The sequence below is a fragment of the Vanellus vanellus genome (assembly GCF_965231255.1).
Source record: "Vanellus vanellus genome assembly, chromosome: 2".
NCBI classification, from domain to species: Eukaryota; Metazoa; Chordata; class Aves; order Charadriiformes; family Charadriidae; genus Vanellus; species Vanellus vanellus.
In genome coordinates, this window is record NC_138906.1 from 102,858,757 (window position 1) to 102,881,003 (window position 22,247).

The 22,247-nt window shown below is 41.2% G+C and overlaps 1 protein-coding gene across 1 annotated transcript in view; it reads left to right on the forward strand.

Moving 5' to 3' along the window:
- The window catches only part of TMEFF1 (transmembrane protein with EGF like and two follistatin like domains 1), a gene marked incomplete at both ends in the record, with an annotated part of 124,967 nt that overhangs the window by 90,185 nt on the left and 12,535 nt on the right, over positions 1–22,247 (forward strand). The window contains 3 exons of the mRNA XM_082479962.1: positions 5,271–5,367; positions 20,593–20,741; positions 21,619–21,684. Of these exons, the coding sequence (XP_082336088.1) occupies positions 5,271–5,367; positions 20,593–20,741; positions 21,619–21,684 (312 nt within the window). The remainder of the gene's footprint in view (positions 1–5,270; positions 5,368–20,592; positions 20,742–21,618; positions 21,685–22,247) is intronic.

A 22,247-nucleotide genomic window follows, 5' to 3' on the forward strand; every position in this document is an offset into this window, starting at 1 on the left:
CGGTGTCGTTACTGGAGTGTGCTTACAGCTGCAGTGTGCGGTCTATACTGCACAGGGAAGGTAACTTTCAGCCAGGTATAGATCTGTGGCTATACCAAGCCAGGCTTTGCTTCTGAGCCAGCTGGGTAGTTGGATAAGAGAATGGGGCCTTCCACATTGGTAAATATTGCTGTTGCATACGATCCAGCAGTATGGTCAAGATAATTCAAGACACTGTTTGCCAAGAATTTGGGATAGCTAATAGTAGTTGTTGCACGTGTTTTAAATAGATACTTACAGACAAAAGAGCAAGTTCGCAGCTTTGTTTTAAGTTACGGGGACAATCTCCATTTTAACTGTGTCATTAAAGTTGCCCCAAAAATTAATGGAAGAGAGGGTAAGTCACTAAACTGTTCAGTGAACTGCAGCCCATAATGTGTGATGCTGTGGAGTGTGGTATTTTGAGAGGAATTTCCAGTGCTAGCTGTACTGAGGGAATCACAGTCTAATCATGAGGAGGTTTCTTCTGTACTTTAGGGTACAGAAGGGGGGTTGCTGTGGTGCTTCCTATTTTTCAAAAATCTTGTTGAGATTAGTTGCTCCCATGGGATAGCACATCAGTAAAAATCACTTAACTCCCAAAACAGATAGGAATTTGTTTTCAGAGGGGCTTTCCCAGACCAGGGAATCTTTATTCCACCCATACATGGCTACTAAGTAGTTGCAGCCCTCCACAAGCTCCCCTCACTTCACTGTGAACAGTGATATATATATAAATATATATATATATATATATAAAAATACACACATAACAGCGGAGCTCCCTTTCCAGGCCATGCCTTGGGGCGGACCAAGCTTCACCTTGACACAGACTGATGCTTTTGCTTCAAGCCCAGCAGAAACCCAGCCATACGACCATCGTAGGAATGCACAAATGAGTTGCCGAGGGAAACAATTTACTGCTGGCCAGTTCCTCCACAGCTACTGTCCATCTGCAGGCTCCCACCCTGCAGCTCCTAAGATACAGCTGTCCAACTTCTGCAGAGGAATAATGACTCGAGGAGAAGTGTTAGGGAGCAGTGCGGCTCAGAGAGACAACTGGGAGTCACAGATCCCATCCTCGTGCCTCGTTTCGTTTGAAGGACAGAGCAGTAATGAGGTGCTGCCCTGAAACACGAAAGGAAGCTGAAACGAGAGGGAAAATGAGCTTTCAATCAACATGAAATTAAGATGTCAAAGAACAGAATTAATCAAGATACCAACAAAAGTGAGGAGAAGAAATTCTGTAATCATCTATACATCAACATTACAAGCCTGCATAATAAACAAGAGACGTTGAATTGCTCATTTAGGAGCATATTTTGATCTAATTGATATTACTGAAACACGCTGGGAAGATCTGATAGATTGGAATATTAAAATTAATGGCTATAAGCTATTTAGGAACAATCAAATGTGGGGGAGAAAAGAGAAGGGAGGGGACAATCTGTCAAGGGATGCATTACCTATTTGGAGACATTTGCAGCAGAGAAACTTATGTTCTCGAATATTAGTGGGTTAACTTATTTTAACAGCACACAAGTGGGGTACTGAAAATGTCTGCTATCATTTCAGGTTGAAAACCAGTATTTACTCTGTATTTGGGGAGAAAACTGCATTTTCTTCAAGGACCTCAGTCTAAATGATATGCAGTGTCTCGTGCTGCTAGTATAAAACATCATGCAGCTAGTAATGAAAGAAGCTTCTAAAAATTATGGATGACTATCACCCAACTTCGAAATGTTGCATAAATACATATTCTTCTTTATGACACCTCATCCTGACAGGTGTAAATTATTAGTACCTGAGGTGCAGGTGTTCTTGACTTGCACATATTTATTAAATGCAAACAAAATAAGGTACAGATAAATAATTCTCTATATATGAGGTCCAGCAAGTTCTATCAAGGAAAAAAAGCCACACTTTTTCTAAAACATATCTGATTTTAAAAGGTAGAGAAAGCAATTTGGGGGGGGGGATGAGGGTGAAGGAGAGAGAGAGAAGTTTACACTGAACAGCGTATAAAAACAATGAACAAGTAGATGCGGACTACTGTTTATGAAAATGAAAAGGTGCCAGGGCATTCACAGGGAGCAGAACTAAAGCTGGTGAGAAAGGGTACGCGGTGCACGTGCATGTGTGTATATGTTGCTTCTTTAGCTTCATTACAAAATTGACACGCTAATAGTGCAGCTAAAGTCAAAGCATTCTGTAAAGCATTCTGGTTGTATTTGTAGTCAAGTCAGATAGCACATATAGGATACGATGAAATATTTTCCATGCTAGCACTACTGCAGAAGGATATTAAGCATCAAATGTTGAAGACAGGTGTTTTGTGACCAGCAGGTCTGGCTGGGTTGCATCTAAAAGCTTTAACGATGGATGGTAAAGAATTATCTGGGCTGACTGACTTTTTTTTATCTCTTTTTCTACAGTAGAACAATGAGAAATAATGTACAAATATTTTGAGAAAAGATAAATGTGATGATCAGGCTACAGCCTCTCATTCATTCATCTGAGGGCTGGAGCACCTCTCCTATGAGGAGAGGCTGAGAGAGTTGGGGCTGTTCAGCCTGGAGAAGAGAAGGCTCCACGGAGATCTTATTGCGGCCTTCCAGTACCTAAAGGGGGCCTACAGGAGAGCTGGGGAAGGACTTTTTACTAGGGCATGTAGCGATAGGACGAGGGGGAATGACTTTAAACTGGAAGAGGTCAGGTTTAGATTAAACATTAGGAAGAAATTTTTCACTTTAAGGGTGGTAAGGAACTGGAACAGGTTGCTCAGAGAGGTTGTTGAGGCCCCATCCCTGGAGGTGTTCAAGGTCAGGCTGGATGTGGCCTTGGGCAACCTGGTCTAGTGGGAGGTGTCCCTGCCTATGGCAGGGGGGTTGGAACTCAATGATCTTCAAGGTCCCTCCCAACCTAAACCATTCTATGATTCTATGATTCTGGCATCCATCAGAAGCAAAGCAGTGAAATAGAAGGTGGAAGAATCCACTGAGTACAAAATTAAGGGAGGGGAAAATATTTAATGCCAGTTGTCATGGGTTCATGGAAAACCTTTATTTTGGAAATAAAGGGTTCCATGGGTTCATGGAAAACTTTTTTTTTAAACTTAACTTTCCAAGAAAGGCATTTGTACAGCAGAACATTTTCTGTAAGTGTACCACCTTAAAACCATAACCTTTCTCAGTCAAAGGCACTCTGTCATACAAGTCTAAGTAACCGGAGGGCACAACATCCACACAGTGCGCATCCAACGTGCAAAAATATTGCCAGTCAATGGATCGTTAGATGTTAAGGGATCGTTACAAAATGAATGTGTTTCTAAGGACTGTTCTTGGCCTCGTGACCCCTTCCACTGGTGACCTGGGAGCAAATCAGTCAGTACTGGTCAGGCCTGGAAGACAGGGGACAGGTCACTGAGCTAACAGGATGCACAAGTTGGCGGGATTTTAATGTCTGAGGACAGGACAGAGTTATATCTAGCGAGCCCAGGATCTAGGCAATTTTTCATGGGTATCAGTCTCTCTCCTACAGACTGATGACCCTGAAAAGAACTCATTGGGGAATAAGGTGGATAATAAAGTGAATGTGGATAATAATGGTCAGTGCAGAAAAATGGTCAAAAATTAATATGCTTGTTGGATGTTTTAACTGAAGAATATCATAGACAGTATTTGGCTGTCTCAGACAGTATGATGGCAACTCTTCCCAAGCAGTGTGTCCAGCTCTTGTACGTGTAGCTCCAGAGGGTGTTAATGTGCTGGGGAAGGGCATCGAGGGTCATAAGAACAACAAAAGAAGTGGAAACTCGATGGATGAAAGCCCCGAGCAGTGCCATTTGTTTAACTTATTCAAACTGTAGGGGGTCATTTATTGGTGTGGAAAAGTGAAATCTGACACTAAAGGACACTTTAGCATGCCAAACACAGGCATAGGAATGTGGTAACTAGAAAGAAGGAAAAATCAAATACATTTGTAAAGATAAAAGCAAATTATCTCTACTGCAACTTAATAAGAATGGTGATAGAATTTCTACAGTGGGAGTTTTGTAATAAAGTTTGATATGTCTTAATCTTTGAAAAACGCACAGCATGCTTTAGGCAGAAGTTAATTTGAGAGTCTCACCTGCACTGTTCTCCATGTAAGCCCAGCCCCACAGGTAGGAGGGAGAGATTCCCTTCAGCCAAGATCCAGGAAAATTAGGAAGAACTCTTGTGGATTTCTTTTTCCTATTTACCTTTAAAGACTGTAAATGCAGCTTTTAAATGGGTGATGTTTGATTAGCTGTTGCTACAGCCCATAAAGGTGCTATGAGAAAGGGAATCACTGATGTGTTTCCATGCGACAGCCTTGTCTAGTCAGCCTTACATATTGATACCACAATACGTTAATTGGTTCTCGACTCTCTCTGCAGATTTCTGAGGTTGTTTTCCTGCTTTTCAAATGTCTCTCTCTCCTTTATGGCTTTGTTAAAATAAAAAATAGGAGTGACTAATGGTACTGAAACAATAAGAGTATAGTTATATTTCTCTTTTACTCGGTGAAGTGTTTTGATGTCCATGTCAACAGTAAGATTGGTGCAGGTGTTTTTAGGATCAGAATATTTGAGATATTTATTTTACTTTTTAAGGGAAATAGCATTTCTACCAATTTCTTGTTAAAACAACTTTTTTTCTTTTGGTCTTCTACAACTAATCAGAGTAGTCTGGAAAATTTACCACAGCATATATTGGATATGAGCACAATCTAATCCCATCATCCGAAAAAGAAAGGGAAAAAAAAGCAAGCAGTAACCTTGCATAAGGATATCTGTAATTAAAGACTGTAAAAGAAAATAGCATTCAAATAGCATTCAAATCCCCGCTACCTAATATTCAAGGACATTAAAAGGCATAGGGTTTACATATTATCAGTGTAAATTAAAATTAAATGTGACTGGGACACATGTCCGTGCTTGCTGTGTGTCTGGTGGGGTGAGAATAAATAAAAAACACCAAAATAAGAATAAAAGAAGAGTCAGTCAATGAACCATTAGTGATTTCAGGGATGTTTTCTTGCCACTGGTACAGTTCTACCAACCTCCAATTGCCTGATTTTGAAAAAGGGAAGACTATTAAGGTTAATAGCTTCAGTATACGATAACTTAATGTTGACAACATACCTGAAGGCAAATGGATTTAGGTAAGCAAAACCAGAGCTTAATAAGAAAGTCATGCTTTCTGTTAACAGTACCTTACTTTTTGTAGAGTATGAAGGATCTGGGACAGAAGTTCAGAGAAAACACTCAAAATGTGGAGTTTGCAAATATAGGGCTGAGTGTGATGAAGACGCAGAAAATGTTGGGTAAGTAATAAGTTTTCCTTTAACAATATCAATGAACAAAAAGGGGAAGAAATGTTACAAAAAAAAAGAAAAAGTGTGTGATCATCTGCTTGACTATGTTTGTTCCTACTAATTGAAGTTTTAATGCTGTTCAATCATAACATGTTTGATATGTGTCTGTAAAGAACAAACCATCTTCAGTTGTAAGGTAAAAGGAGATAACAACAAAGAGGTATATTGGAGAATCTTTACAAATATTTTTCAAACAAAGGACATTGATTTGTTTAGTCTTGGCAACAAAAAAAACCCCAAGCCAAACAGGAATGCAAAACATACTGATAATTCATCTCTGAGATTTTTTTTCTCTATGTTCTGTTTGTTCATAAAGTGTTTATTATAGGTAGTTGTTTCCATCAGTGCAAAGCTTGGATCTAAACATGAAGTTGACTGGGGACCTGAGCCAGTCACTTCTTCCAAACTCACTGTGCCACCTGACCTCCTATGGGCAGCCGGGGGAAAACTGATGAAAAATACCCATCACTTGTCAGAGCTCAAAATGACTGATCAAGAAACAAGAGGATTTTAAAGACAATCCATGATGCACAAGCAGATGCACCACATTTCCCTACTCAAGGCGCTCGATGGTTAGAGTATACCCTGGCTGTCCAGGTCTCTGTAGGTGGCTGTCAGAAGGGGCAGAGACATCATGGAGGAAAGGGCTCCTTTAGGCAGCCCTGTGAGGTATACAGGTTTGTTGGAAGGTAAAAGAAGTCCCATCTAATTGATGGGGCTTTGTTTCCTCACAGCCACTGTCCTGGCAGTGGCTAGCAGTATAGAAGAAGCTTAACTACAGTTTGGGCTGATGGTGGGTACTGTGGTGGCAGCTGCAGAGGCAGCACCTGAGCGTGTCCCAGAGATGTGCAAATGGTACATTTCTGTGTACATGGAGGGAACAATATCTCAGAATAACAGAGCCTAAATATCACTAACCGGGGGAAGCATCTCTCTCCCTTCTCCTGTCTTCCAGCTGGAATCCATTTCGTGTTGAAATATGTCTTAATTGCACAAGATTTTATTATGGGATATCAGCATGAAGACATCTCAGGCAGTAAAGCGGCTTAGCACTAATATTCAAGATATGTATGCAAGATTAAATCATAGCATACAAGGGAAACCAAAATAGTACTCATGAATACTACCACGATACTTCACATTTCATAAAACGTCATCGTACCAAAGCAGGCTTGCTCTTTTGTGGAGAGACAAATGAGCTGTAGCTGGTTTTTATAATACTAATAATTTTCTGCAATATTGCCTTGGTCTGTTTCATTTATGACTGGCAAGATGGGTATAGATTTGTGTGTTATATGCACTGAGATGTGTTCTTGGCTTTGGAAAATAAATCCTGAAGCATTCGATTTCAGTAAAAGCTCGCCTATTCATTCTATACTTGTAGAGTTGGCATTCCTGCAGCTATGCAGTGTCTATAAGAGAGTTAGGATAAATTTGAGGAGAGTACCTTTAAGATTTATTCCCTACATCCTACTCACACAAAATGAAGCCGTGCTCCCTCTTCTTGACAACAAGAGGAGAGTGCTCTTTTGCCTCTATGATTTCTTTAATTAGCCCTCATTAAAAAAAAATAAATGCGGAAACAAAAATATTTATGTAGAAAATATTCAGAAGTTAGAAAGTATTCCCATGAGGGTTGGTCACAGTCTATGGGACCATTTTTTCAATTCTGTCAGTTTTCCAACCTAAATAATTTAATTTCTTTTTTTGCCCAGTACCTTTGACCATTATAATAGGCTTTAGTGATATTCACTGTTTGTTTAGGCTTAGATTAAATTGAGCTCTGTTAACACTGATTGTCTTGACAAGGTTAATTTTGACAAGTCATACAGCAAGTCACAGACTTGCTTAGGTAGAAGGTAAGAGTTGGTTTCTTTTTTCCTAAAATCGAAAACAATTATTTACCTGGCAGAAACCAGATGGAATTCAAATCTTCTGTTTGGGAAACTCCAGTAGAGCACCGCTTAAGAATGCTTTTTACATCTTATTCTTACTCCTGTTCCTGTTGGGTTTCAGCATGTTTTTTAACGTCATAAAATTCTGTCACGATATATAGAATTATTGGCAGCACAAGTATCTTTCATCAGACTTGTATAAACATTACTAGGTTCATATTATTATTTTATTTAATTTTGCACCATATTACAACCACTATCAACCCTAGTTCTAGCAAATCACACAAGCACCCTAATTCCATAAATATTCTATCTTCGTTTTGCTTTTTAAGGCATGAGAATGCCCACTGTAACTTTTTTGGATAGTGGGGTAATGTCTACTGAACCACAAACTAAAAGTACATTTACTTCCGTTCAAGTAGACTTCTTAGGCCTGGATAGACCTTGCTTGGATTTTGTGGTGTTCAGATCTTCATAAAGTGATCCATGGGATTACAGGAGACATTTAAAGAGGATTTTGCTTCATGATAGTAACTGAATGAGTTAGCTGAACTGTCTCCTAATGTTCAGTAGATAATCTCAAGACATATTCTTGAGATGCTGTCTAATACTTACGGGAAACATACAGTTCTGCATTTTCTCATCCTCTTTGCCAAGCCGTGCAAACTGAAACCTTACAAACATCAGCTCCTTCTGCTCCAAGCATTCTTGAGAAGCAAAATGGTGTCTGTACTCCTGTTTTATGAATAGAGAAGCTAAGTTACAGATAAAATGATTAGCCTGTGGACAGACAATGAATTGGTGGAAGGGTAGACATCCATGCCACAGTGTTGAGTGGTTTGAGGTAAATGAGCAAGCATTAATGAGAAATCTCGGGGCCTGCCAACAGGACAGCCACAACAGCCTGGGGCACAGAATAGGCAGATTTTCCCCTGATAACAGAAAGATCCTGCTAAAGACAGTTTTATTGGATACGGACTGTGGTTTGTCTTTTGGGCTTGGAAAGATGTGGGAGTCCTATGCAAAAAATGATGGCACCTGGTAGTTTGAGTGAAAACTGTAGGATGATTGATGCAACAGAGAAGCAGGAGCAAGACCATAGGAGCAACCACTTGGCATTTCCTGATTTTTAGAGTTGGACTTGCTGATGTCTAAGCAAGTCCTTTCTTCTTAGAGCTGTACCATGAGAGCGTGAGGGGCAACAGGTGTGAGTTGAAGCATGGACAATTCTGATTAGACATAATGGAAAATGTTTCCACCATGAGGGTGGTTGGACACTGGAACAAGGTGTCTGATGAGGGTGTGGAGTTTCCATCCATGGAGGTGGTTTGAACTTGATCAGACACAGCCCTGGACCATCTTTGAGCAGGGGGTGTGGTTAGATGACCTCTACATATCCCTTCAAGCCTAAAATATTCTGTGGAGTTACCAAATCTTGGTGCTTTTTAAAATTAAAAAAGTTTAATTGTACACAGCTGAGATGCACTTCATATTACGAGTTAGTAATTTTAATTTTCTGTTGCTCTTAAATTGTATTTTCCCCTTTGAAACAGTTACAAATTTTTAGTTTTCATGCTTGGCATTGAAGCATTATGGCTGACTCTGATCAAAGTTGCTACATAAGCTCTTATTACACACGATCACACATAGTCTGAAGAATTCAGGCTTTGCACAGAGTTTTAGATTTGTATCTTCATTTTGTTTGATTTCTCAGAAACATTATCTATCTAAACCAGAAGTGGTTACAATGCATAGTAAATTGAATGCAAAAATATAAACAACTTTATCATTTCCACTGCCTCTGCAAAAATTTTCGATGTTGATTTTAAGTGGACTGATTGAGATAGGAAATGAAGGAAATGAAGTCTGAGGAGATGGTTTTCATAAACAGCATGCCAGACTTGGAAAAATAATGTTCAACTGTATACAAATCAGTACGTTATTACTTTAGATAAATGCAAAAAGGAATCAGGCTGAGGAAACATCACAGAACAGGCTAAACTAAGCAGTTTACAGGTTTCCATGGATTGGCCGTGATTTTTTTTTCCCTTTAGTGACAAAACTGAAACACGGGTTGTAAATGTCATGGGAAAAGCTGCTGCCTGAGACCAGTTGGTCAGTACCTCCCTTTCTACCCTGCCCATCAAAAAGTCTGTATGGCCAGAACCTTCCTCCACTGTGTTGAAAAGTTTTACACATAATGGTGCAAAACGTGTAGCAGGGGAGATGTTAGGTTGGTAAATTTAAACTTTTGCATGGGAAACCAGCCAGAAACCTAAAGACATAGTAATATGAGGGTGGTGTATGTTTTCTGCTGGAATTTTGAATTAGAAATGAAGTTGGGTTGAGAAATGGAGGTGGAAGTGGCAGCACAAAGCTTGGGGCCACCTGGAGCTGATGGGGTAAATCCTGTAGAGCATGAACCCAAGTACATATGGTTTGCTGTTGATATACTCTGGGGTAACCAGACTGAAGTTTTTTCATAGTACACACTGAACTTTTCAGCTATACTGTTTGGTCATGTGATACAGATAAACAGATCACCCCACCAGTACTCAATCAGAAGATGGTATACCGATAATACTGAAACACTTAAAATAATACAGTATGAATGCACAACAAATGAAAACAGATGTGCTTGTAAAATCATTTTCATCAGTGTAGCACTTAAATCAACTCTTTCTTCAATGAAAGCAGTGGATATAAATATTTGTAATACTGTGGTGTCGATTAAGGACTCCAAGTGATTTTTTTTTTTAAACTCAGATAAATAATGTTCAATGCATTTTTTATAAAACTTCTAAACAGCATTATGCCTTAATTTATTGTGTATGATTGAAACTGAAATTATTATTTGCAGTCCTTTGAGTAGAATAACTTTTTTTCTTTTTTTTTTTTTTCTACAATAGCCACCTGCAGCACTGGCAAAGAAACTGATAACATAAACTTGTGGTTTGGGTTTTTTTTATATTGTGATTAGAAAGGTGGGCTCTTAAGTATATATGTTTCTTCATAAGACTTCAGTTTTCAAATGGTCTTGATTTCCATATGTTTTTTCAACGCTTCTTACTATTATCTGGTCATTTTTTCCACAAGTTTCTTCTTACACATACCAAAATTTATGCGCAGAGTGAAGGAGAACATTTTAATACTTATAAATTAAATATAAATAACATATATATTATATTTATAGTAAATAATATATATTTATACTATTTTACTATTAACATCTAAAATAAACTGAATTAATTGTGGAATAGGGGTTTTGTCTCACATTTTTTCTTCCATTGTGAAGTAACTTTCCAACATAAAAAGTCATATTTCTTATGAGGAGTTATATCCCCTGCTCTTGCACTGGTTTGTGTGGTGTGTCTCTTGCCTCTTGCATGCCAAAGCACTTCTAGACACCCGATTAAAACAAAATGCCAACATCTAGTAAGTGTCAGAAGGAATGTTGCTTTAAAAGGCATTTTAAAGTATGCTGTAACTTCAGGAAAATAATACCCAGAATGAAATAATGAACTGTAGAATAATTTAGGTTGGAAGGGGTCTCTAGGGGGTTGTCTGGTCCAGGGTCCCTCCCTGCACTGCAGTCGAGGCTAGATCGTTCACGCGGCTCAGGGTTTTCTCCAGGAGAGCTCTGACCATCTCCACCATGAAGGGATATTTGACATCTGGGCGTCTGTTCACAGGCTGAACTGCTCTCACTTTGAGGAATAATTTCCTTATATTCAATCGGAATTTCTCTTGCCGCAACTTGCAACAGTTGTCTTTCACCCATCTATTGTGTACCTTCGGGAAGAGCCTCCCTTTGTCTTCTTGATAGCCCCTCTTAGGTGGCTGGTGGCTCAGTCACCTCCTCAGCCTCCTCTTCTCCAGGCTGGAGAAGCCCGGTGCCCCCAGCCATTCCTAACACAGCACACCACACTCCAGCCCTCTACCCATCGCAGTGGCTCGCCACTGGACCTTCTGCAGTTTCTCAAAGTATTTGCTGTTATTGGGGGGGGTGTCATGAAACTGGACAGAGTGCTCCAGATGGGACCTTACAAATGCTGAGTAGAGGACAAGAGTCATTTCCCTTGCTCTGCTGGCAACTTTTCTGTGATGCAGCCCCCCAGCCTGCTGCTCCCCTGGACACCCAGGTCCTTTTCTGCAGAGCTGCTCCCCTGCCAGTCCACCCCCAGTCTGTCCTGTGGCTTTCCGTTCATCTTCAGACTTCAGGAGGTTCCTACATCTTGTCGAGGCCTCACTTGAGTGGTCATCTTGCCCTCCATCTTATGCTCAGTAACAACCTTCCTTTCCTTTGGTCCCTAAAAGACCGGAATAAATGTCATTAATTTCAGTTTGAAATATCATTTTTCTTCCTCTTTTTTTTTTTTTTGGTCTTTGATAAGGAAATCATTAATTAAAAATAGCCTCACTGTAAAAGTTCAAATGTGTCATGTTCTCATTTTTACCTGTATTTTGTTTTTTAATAGATAAAATATGGAAATGAGATTCTGAGCACATGCAGTCTTTTTTTAATAAGTGTACTGTGCTGTCAAAGATCTGTTTTGACTCATAATGTAGATTTTCAAGAAAGATTGACAGCCGATCCCCAAGTAGACCTTTTGAGATTAACATTTCACGAGATTTACTTTGGAAAGAAAATGTGTCTCAGCAACATACAGATTCAACTGGCCTATAATTTACATAGTGTCCGTTTTCACAGTGGCCAAACCAGAAATTCAGAAGTGTAAGTATTAACACTTAGAAATACCAATGTGGATATTTTAAAGTCTCAGTCTCTGCCTTGTCTGTCTAATTTGTCTTCCAGGGAAAGATTTGGTCTGTTTGAAGTATGGCATGCTGGTTTATACTTTACCCTTTTGACCAATTTTTCACTCATTTACCACTGTAGCCAACTTTTTTTTTTTTTTACCTTTTTAGCATACGTTGGTATACATAAGAAAGGGTATCTTAAACCTGTCTAAATGCAATTCACAGCTGTCTGGTCCAGTAGAAAAAAATTCTGAAGTATCTGTGTGTAAAACAAAACACGCAAACAAAAACACTAGAGGAAATCAACCTAAACAAGGGATTTATGATTGTGTTGTGGAATTACTGAATTACGTAAAATTGGGCTACAGGAAATCCTGATATGAGAGGAATAGCATAAAAGTCTCTTGATTATACTGACTATTAAGAAATTGAATGGGTCCTAGATGGATAATAATCCAGGTCTGATTTTTTAACATATATTTTTAACGATCTTTGCAGCAGTTTATGCCAAGTCTTTGAAGGCTTCTGTTAATCGAGGGTGGCGGGAGGGTTAGGTTTCTTCTGTGAGAACAAGCATCATGTCACCACGTATGCTGCTAGAAGCTCACGGCAGTTGGGGACTAAATTTCTACAGCGGTCAGAGAAAGCCATGCCATGAAATGCAAAAAGAGAGTGAGGAGGTGGCTGGAAAGTAGCTGAAGCTTATGGTATTTAAAGGGTGTTCTACATTGCTGGGCAGAAGTAAAAGCTGAGAGGGAATTCAAGCAGGACACAGTGAAGCTTGCAGAATTGAAATCTACTTCTCTTGCCCTTATCTCCTCAGTACTACAAAGGGATTTTTAAAAAGACGCCAAAAAAACTAATGAAGATTCAGCTCTGGTCGAATGGGTAGAGAAATCACTTTGAAATCCAGATTTTCTTAGTTCAGGTTTCATCTGGGAAGAATTGCACACAAGGGAAGAAACATCAGATGAGAGGTAATCCTTCATTTGACATGGTTATCTTCTTAACTGCAATTGCAACACCCCTGCTATTTCAATTCACCTAAATTTATTCCATCAAGCATACACTTATCCGTCTGTGTGCACTTCGCACGCTTTGTTTTATTTCAGTGTTTCCATTCTACATTCGTAAACAGATGTGGCAATGAACGGGGTGCATAGCTGAGAAAGCTCACCCTTGCCGTCGGCTGCTGGGAAGGGGCAGCAAGCAGCACTCACCGTGAGGCCAGGCCAGAAAAACACAGGCATGAGTGGATCCCAGATGGGCACAAATGCAGCAGCCAGGTCTGTTGGTTGGAAATGCCAGCCTCTCTCCATAGCCAAGCAAATCTCTGCTCCGCAAATCCGTAATGCTGTTCCTTTCCTTTTTTTTCCCCCCCTCCTTTCTTTGAATCTGCCGTGGCTCTTAAGCACGCAGAACTTCCAACAAACCACGTACAACTTGAAGCCTGAAAACAAAAAGGAGCCTTGAAACGTGTTCCGATCTCTGGGGATCTAATTAATTTACTGATAGCAGCAAGGGCTTGTACAGCCTGAGCTTGTTTCAAACGTGTCACATCATTTTTATAAACACATGTTCTTTTTTACACTCGGTAGTCCCTAATAAATGAGTTTTACTTTCTCATTTCTTATTTATTAACACCACCTAAAATTTTTGTTTGGTTTAGTTATAGCACTTGGTACTTTCCTGAAATTCAATGCTCTTCTGTTTAACTAGTTGTATTAATGAACAGTATGCATGTAACTCCTAAAAGCATGTGTAACTCCTAAAAGCACATTGTCACAGCAAGGTGTGCCTTTTTTCTTAGGATGTCAACTCTCTGTCAAAATTAAGGGGTTTTTGCTGCATGCCCTAATACATCAGGAAAACACCTGAATACATCCTGTTGACTTTCCAGTGTTAAGACAGAGAAAAGATCTGTTGAGGACACTGAGCAGCAACCCTCTCCAGCAAGACATCAACCTGGAGAATTAACTACCTGTTTCAATCCTTTTGGTTAAAACCAAGAGGAAGGTTATTGTGAAAAAAACCTCTTGTAGTACTCTGACTCCTTTTATCACAGTGTGGCTTTTACAACAAACTGTTACAGCAAAAACTCGGAGCGCTCATTCACTTCTTTCTGGAATGAAGCATCAAGCGTTTTCAAGACGTCCTTAGTACACGATTCTGTTAAGCGACTTTTCCTTAAGAGATTAAGTCTTCTGAATGTTGCGCTGAGCAGCCACACATCAGGTTGAAGGCACCAGCTGGTAGTTTTTCCTTCTTTTCCTGGGGCACCAAGCAGGATCACATTGTCAAACACATACAAAAGCCAACAGCAGAGTGGCGGTGGGGTTGAAGCTGCGGAGTCCACACTCAGCTCCAAGTGACAGTGGCAAAACACCCAGTATCGGTATAAGTCTAAGATTTTTCCGTAGTCTTGACTTGTTTTGGTATGTGATGATTGATTTACCCAACGTGGCATGGCTTTGGCAAGCCTGAGAGAAGACTGGCACTTTGAAAAAGCAGCTGGCAGAACAGAGACGCCTTTTATTGTAGGGTTTGGGAGGGGTTCCTTGATGCAGACTTTGCTGGGCTTATCCTCACTTTTAGCAGATCAAGATCAGCTTTACACAACAAATCACACTTGCACCACTGCTGAACTTCAGGCAATTGTTCCTGGAAGTTACTCCAAACAACAGGAGTGAATAATTGAGAGCTAGGAGAAAGACACTGTGATGTCTAAAAGTACACATTTTTGTTTTGCAAGCTTTCAAAAGAATTACTTTTCTCTTTGTGAAAATTTGCGTGATTCTGGGTTTTCTTTCACAAGATCCTTCCTGATTCCTTTGTGGGGTCACTCCTGAGGAATAAACATACCTGTCAGAGCAGCATTTGCCTGAGAGAAGGGGCTCAAGCTTCCGTGCTGTCTGTCAGCCTGTGACGCCTGCAGTGTCACTGGCTGTGCTCTGCAGGCTGGCTGTCCACCTCTGCGGTGGCTGTCCCACGTTTACCCTCCTGGTCTGCTTGCAGCATGGAAGCAACTCAGACCAAGGTTTAAACCTCAGCTTTTCCACATTCGAAAGTTAAATACAAGATGTTGTTATACAGTTATTTATGACTGATATCTTCACAGGCTATCGTCTCCTTGGACTGCATCAGCCATCGAAACTCAGACCAGCCTTTCGCATTTATGAAAATATACTGAGGGATCAAAATATCAGTGTTTAAGAGGTTCTAGATAGTTAATTTCTCACATAAGAAATTAAGTTTCTGTATCTGAGTAGTTTCTTATTATTACAAATACTGTTGTGTAATAGGTACTAGTCTATTCTTTGTTTCTTTTTTCACTTTATTTTATTACAAACCAGTCATTTGGTACATTGTAATTTCAGTGTGCACCTACCTGCTCACACCAGAAAGCACATGCTCACAGCACACCTCATTTTTGTTTCTACTGGTAATTAGGGATGAAAATGCATCTTGCTTCTGTTCTTTTCTATAAGGAACAGAACAAAAATGTTATCTAACAATCAGTGTTAAAAATATTTAAAGCTAAAATCAAAGCCATGGTGTTGTTTCAACAAAAGCAGGATAGTGTTTTAATACATCTTTAAAGCAAGTAGAAGCAAGGTGGAAAATTCTGTTCAAAATACCTTTTTTATATGGATTAAAATCCTAAATCTTGCTGACGTAGGCTCTCCAATGCTTCCTGTTTTATAAAATCATCTTCTGTTGCATATTATTACATTATATCTCTTAACTGTATAGCCTAATATTTTTATGCTGGGTAAGAGAATTTAGACATACCATCACAACCTTTGCATCCCTTTGCCCCTGAAGCTAAGTTTTCAGGCTAGTGCCAGCTGGTGGCCAGAGAGGTCCAGCCTTGCACCAAGGCTGCCGGTCACCCCTCATTCAGACCAAGTCATGCTGGAAAGTGTCAGCAGCTGCATGGCCGAGCTCGGGGAGCTGCACATGGCGTTGCCTCTCAGACCACTGTATGTGGATGCAGTGCCGGTGGGAGCTAAGGCGGAAGTGAGAATAAGTGCTTAAAGGTGGGATATTAGGAATTTTACAACTAAGATCTCTCTCTCCTGGGTGCCCCTCTCGTGCTCCTCCCGCATACCCCCCACCCATTCATGATCTCAGGTTTTTCCCGCCCTCCCTTCCTGAGCAGCTCTCTGTCTTGTCCTCTGCTCTCTTTGTGCTCTCTCCCCAATGCAAGCGGGACTTGTCAGGGAACAAATTACATCCAGTCATCTGTGAAGAAAAACAAAGCCCACAGTCCATGATGCCTCACACAGGTTCTCCTGCCTGTAAAACACAGCCCCTGATAAGATTTCTGCCCTTTGGGGCCCCACTTTTAGCTCATTAACCCTGTCTGCTGCATCTTCTCCCACATTTCGTGTGCTGCTGTATGGTCCGTGGGATGGGTGCAGTCCCGTGGGCTGTGACTTTGACTTCTGCCTGTCCCTAGGACTCAGACTGGCTGGTGGGGGAAGTTGGCTGTCCTCAGGAGGCTGGATTTTCTGTCGTCTCCTCAGTAGTGAGCTATTGTCTGCCCTTTGTAGCTCTCCGACTTCAGGGTGTAATATATTTTCCGTGTTTCATAGCGGGTTCTTCTGGGGAATCTTCCAGTACTTGCCTGAGCTGCTTTTTTGTTTCAGTCTGTGGTGGTGGTGGTCCTGTCCTCTTTCAGGGACTCAGCTGCCAGTTTCGATGTGTTTGATGTGCAGCCTCGGAGCGGCAACTCGCTCTCCCACGGTTTTACCTTCCTTCACAAACACTGAGCGGTTAAAAACAACTTTCGTTTCATGTTTTCTACTGAGAGCAGCACTCCACACCTCACCTCTCCCGGCTCACAATTTGGCACTTCCAGCGGCCTGGCTGTATTTTGGATCTAATGAAAACTGACGACGAGTAAGGACAACTTCAATGCACCCCACGTGGACTGTCTGAGGGGTACAGGTTACTAATGTGTGCTCCTGGCTCCCTCACTGCCACCCTGCTGCATCCATGGGGCCCCTGCTCCCTTCAGAGCACCATGCCCCAGCCATGTTGTCACCTTAGCTTGTTCCCTTTCAGCCCTCTGAACAGCCTCAGGCTTTTAAGTTGGAATTATGAAGCATAATAGTCTCAATTTTTTTATAGTCTCAATTTTTTTAAGTACATCAGTCCGGTTCAACTGTTCATTATCTCACAGTGTATTTAAACCAGCTGCTTTTACGCACCAGACAGCTCTGTCAAAGCACCTACACCAGTAACTGAATGGCCAGGTGAAGGCCAGATATGCCATTTGGCATCATGGTTGTAGGAGAAGTAGTTAATGGCATCAGGCAGATAATCGGGTGGATGTGGGGGGTTGAACCTCCAAAATTGAACCTTTGAACTCCCGAGCTGCAACCAGCATGGACTGGTTGTACATTTTGGGTAATGCCTGGGCCGAACAAGTGTCACGTCCTGGATCCTCCAGTTAATGAAGAGCCGTGAAACAGTCAGCAGCTGGGAAGCCAGTCACACAGTGCACTTCTGCAGATAGACTGCTGAGCCTGGGAAACTGAGGGCCTGGAGAGGAGAGGTGTCCTGAAAGGCAGTGCCCTTGGGCAGAAGAAGGGGGCCTGGAAGGAGGATGGCACCAATCCTGGAAGCAAGGGCAGATCCTGGAGATCAGAGAGCAGGCACGTGTCCCACTGGCTGGTCGGGTCTGTCTGGCCGGTGAGGACCTCGCTGGAGATTTGGTCTGCCGGCAGCCCACATGCCTGTGGGTGGAAAGCACGTCCGTCTGCCAGCTGGTGGGGGTCTGTTCTGCCAGCACGGCCTCACTGGGGATTTGGTGTGCTTGCAAGCCTCCAACAGCTCCCAGTATCCAGACTGGCAGCGGGTGGGTGTTTGACTTGCTCCCACACCTGGCAGTGACCAGCTCTGTCCTGCTCCAAGGACACAAAGCAGCTGCCATCCTATTGCAGCTGGTCAGTGGGCTTCAGCTGCTTCGTGCTGCCCCAGCCATTATGGATGTGTCACAAGCTCTTGTAGCTTGGGGGTTGGGTTTGGTTTTTTTTTTTTTTTTTTATTTACCCACTTTTAGATGTGAATTTTAAATGATAAAAAGAAATTTTTGTACGTTGAAGAGATGGTTAGAGCTAAGACTGAGAGTGTTTATCAGAAAAACATGGTCAGGAATCCACATCTCCCCCCAAAATAAGCATTTGGCAATGCTAAGAAAATAAGCATTTAACAGGAGATGTTAAATCTAAACACAATGCAGCATGAAAACATAAGCAGTTTCCAAGCATTTTCAACTCTAGCCTGTAATGTCACCATAAGGAACAAAAAATTATTTTCAAAAGTCACCTTATTTGTCACCAGGAACGACAGAAAACAACAATAATTATGATGCTGCAGACCTTGGATGGTGACTACAGACCGAATTAGAGCTATTTGGACACAGAAATACAGATGGAATTGGTCTGGAGATATATCTGCGAATGTTTTCAAATGTGGCAAGGATGGTCGCATGCAAGCAGTGGTGATCCCTGAGAGCTAGGGCTGAGCGAAGGTGTCTCTAAGCACAGTCGTTGTCATACAAATGAGGACTAGCTCTCCACTCATTTGTGTCAATAAATGTGTACAGCTGCTGAGCTGTGAACCTTTTATTTGCATATAGTAAATCCTAATAAACCCCTCATTTGGCTTAAAATCATGTGGGAGCAAGTAAACAAAATAGTACTTCCTTTCCTGGGTCTAAGGTTTACAACCATTACCATTTCCAGTAAGAACAATTATCATATGTTCATCATGTTGACGTTTAGTGGCTTCATGAGTACTTTGAGGTAGGTCCCCAAGATGTGTGGAGACTCATTACTGAGGCAGTTTTTCACTGTCAGTAGGTGCACTTAAAAACCTGTTTGCACTAGAAATGTTCTTTTGTCTAGCAACAATCTGAAGTTCACAGGCATGAAATAGTACTTGCAAAATTACCATCTTTAAATTTAGGTAACAAAAGGTACTCATGGAAAAAGAGGGAAAAAGAAAGGTATGCTGGTCATCTTCAGTGTTTCTGCAGCATGAAATTAGGTTCTGCTGCAAGATTTGTCACTGACTTGAGGCACACATACATCTATTTAATCATTTATTTAAATCATCTATTTAATCATATCAGTTGTACCTGGAGCAGCTGGAAACACCATAAAAAACATGGCAAGTTGGTAACTTGGGTTTTTTTCCCCACCCCATGTCTTACAAGAGTGAGTCAAGATGAAGGTAGCAGCAGCTCCTAGCAGTCAGACCATGTGCCTGCCCACTGTGTAGAGCTTTCTGGTGAGGACAGGACCGTGCGTCCATTGCCACCTCCTCAGAAGATGCAGAGCGGCTATTCCTGCTCTTATGTCATCAGGAGGACCTCGATGGAGAGCCAGACCAGGTGCTCGCTGCATCCCCCATTCTGCAGCCATACTCCTTAATTTTCCCAGTCCAGAGGCAGAGTGGAGCTTGCAGAGCAATGTGAAACACACAGAGAAACTTTCATTCAAAAACAGAGTTTCAGTTAAAAAGCAGAAAGCCGGAAAGCTGTGCCATTCCCACGTGTAAAATTTCAGGACTTTTTGGGGGGGCAACAAACCTCTCTAACCAAAACCAATTAAGTCATATCCCTATCTAAGTCTTGGGCTGTCCTACAATTGGGTGGTTAGGAAGCAGGTACATGCTAGGTCTTCATTTTTCCCACTTTTGTTTTACAATCCTTAGTTGCAAATTATATGGAAAATGCGGTGTCTAAAACAACCAAAGTGTTAATTGTGTGCAATATGAAATAATTTTGATTGCATAATCCTGTTTAATCAGTCCACTCTTAACTTTCAAAGGTGTGAATGAATGTCTTGCTGAAATGACACAGTTAACTCTTAGGAAAATCTAAGCAATAGCCCAACAGGTATTACATGAGGGGGTGGTAAAGAAGTAGGAAAGCAAAAAAAAAAAAACCAACAGTTTGTAGGAAACGTTTCCCTCTTGCTGCTGTGGGCTGTACAATGTACTTCCAAGGTGAGTCAAGTTGGCCCCAATTGCACAATATTGATTCTGTACAGCCTCTGAAATAGAAAAACTCCTTTTATCACTTAATAGAAATGGGAGTCCTTTCAGTTTCCCTCTCAGGGATCCCCAAACCCCCCAAAAAAGTAGAATATTCATCTGGTTTTGTACACACTTGAGAACAGACACCACAAACTGTTTTATTAATGTAGTAAATTTTCCTAGCAATGTGTTATCAATTTTCAGGTGGTAATCAATGAGACTGATATCATAGTAAAACTACAAGAAACATCAATATGTTATTAAGAAGCACACTGAAGTACCTGTTCATAATTTTCTATATTCTGCTTGGAAGCCTGAGAAGTCAACAAATTCTTCAGCATCCTCATGCAACACGCATTTCTCTCCTGGTATTGGTGTATGAGCTAGTGTTTACCCAGGGCTCAACATGACTTAATTTTTGTTTGCTGGATGTCAATTTTGTTTTGTTGTACGTTTCAATTAACAGGTGTGTATGTAATATAGACTGCAGTGGATACAGTTTTAATCCTGTATGTGCTTCTGATGGAAGTTCCTATAACAATCCGTGCTTTGTTAGAGAAGCATCATGTCTGAGGCAAGAGCAGATCGACATCAGGCATCTTGGACACTGCTCAGGTAGGCTTAATTTTGGTTTTCTGGTAAATGTAAATTCTGACATGAGTGGTAGAGCTTTCCCTTTTCCATTTTTGATCAGAAGTCACTGATCCAGTTATCAGTGAACTCCCCGCCTGTATTTTAGAGTTCCCCACACAGAGAGATATGTTTACACTACATATATTCCTACCGTGTTTACATTGCCTTTATTCGGCTGCTGTTACCTGGAAGGACAGCAAAAGCTCTTAGGAAAATCTAAGCAATAGCCCAACAGGTCTTACATGAGGGGGTGGTAAGAAGTAGGAAAGCAAAAAAAAAACCAAAAAACAGTTTGTAGGAAACGTTCCCTCTTGCTGCTGTGGGCTGTACAATGTACTTCCAAGGTGAGTCAAGTTGGGCCCCAATTGCACAAATATTTAGTCATTTCTTTTTCCAGTGTTGCAATGTCCCACTGAAACCCTCTGTCTACTGCCTTGTTGTTAATTGTGTGTGTGAGTCTTCAGTTTTGGGGTGTTGCAGTTAGGACCTTCTCATGGGAATAACAGCTTTCCACCATCTCTTTGCCAATTCCGTCTAGATCTGTAACTTGGACAGTTCCAAAACCAAAAGAGACCATCATCAAAATAACCTAGGCCCACGCCACAGAAGAGTTTTAGTTCAAAACCTACAGCTTGAGGTGTGCCATGTGTTGGTTCTGGATGCTGGGGTTACTGACTCTGTTACTGACCAGATGTGCTGCCAACCTGGTTGTATGGGAGAAACAACGTGGGAATGTGTCTAGTTTTAATGCAATTAAAATGCTTCTTCAGATATTATTCTGGCTTCTCAATGACATATATGTAGTGTTCCGGAAATAAGCCTTTCCTAATAGCTATCCATGCATGTATTTATCATCTAGAAACAGATGACACAAACGCAGTTGGAAAGAAAGACGATGGCATGCAGTATCGGCCAGATGTGAAAGGTACTGTGCTGACTTTGTGCGGTTTGGTTATGGTTGCACAAGATGAGAGAATAGAGCACACAGGTCCCTTCTCGTCTGCCTTACAGCTTTGATTTCTGTAACCGAGACAGACCTGTGAACAGCTTCTTTCTTACAGCGGTGACATTGCAAGGCTGGCAAGAAAGAGATGTGCATGATTTGTGAGTTTTGCATGCTGTATTCCTCCAAGATGCCCGGCTGCTCACCACCCTTTGCAGTGGTCACAGGACTGGACTGTGCCCAAGTGCTGTGAAAATGATGCAAGAAGACACCAAGCTGTGACGTTCCTGATGAAATGACACAAGCCCCGCACCCCAGGACCTGTTAACTTCTGAAAAAAAATGGCAGATTCTGCATTTGTTAGGTTGTTTTAAAATGTTTTCAGTAAACTAATATGCTTAATCACATTGGTTGAAAGTGGTTTACCTATATGAACCTTGCCTTACCTTTTATAACCTTAGTATAAATGCAACAAGGTAGAGTTTCACTTTCGGCTCTGTTTTTTTACATGGTAGTAGCCCATGTGTGTTAGGTGCGTTCTCAGA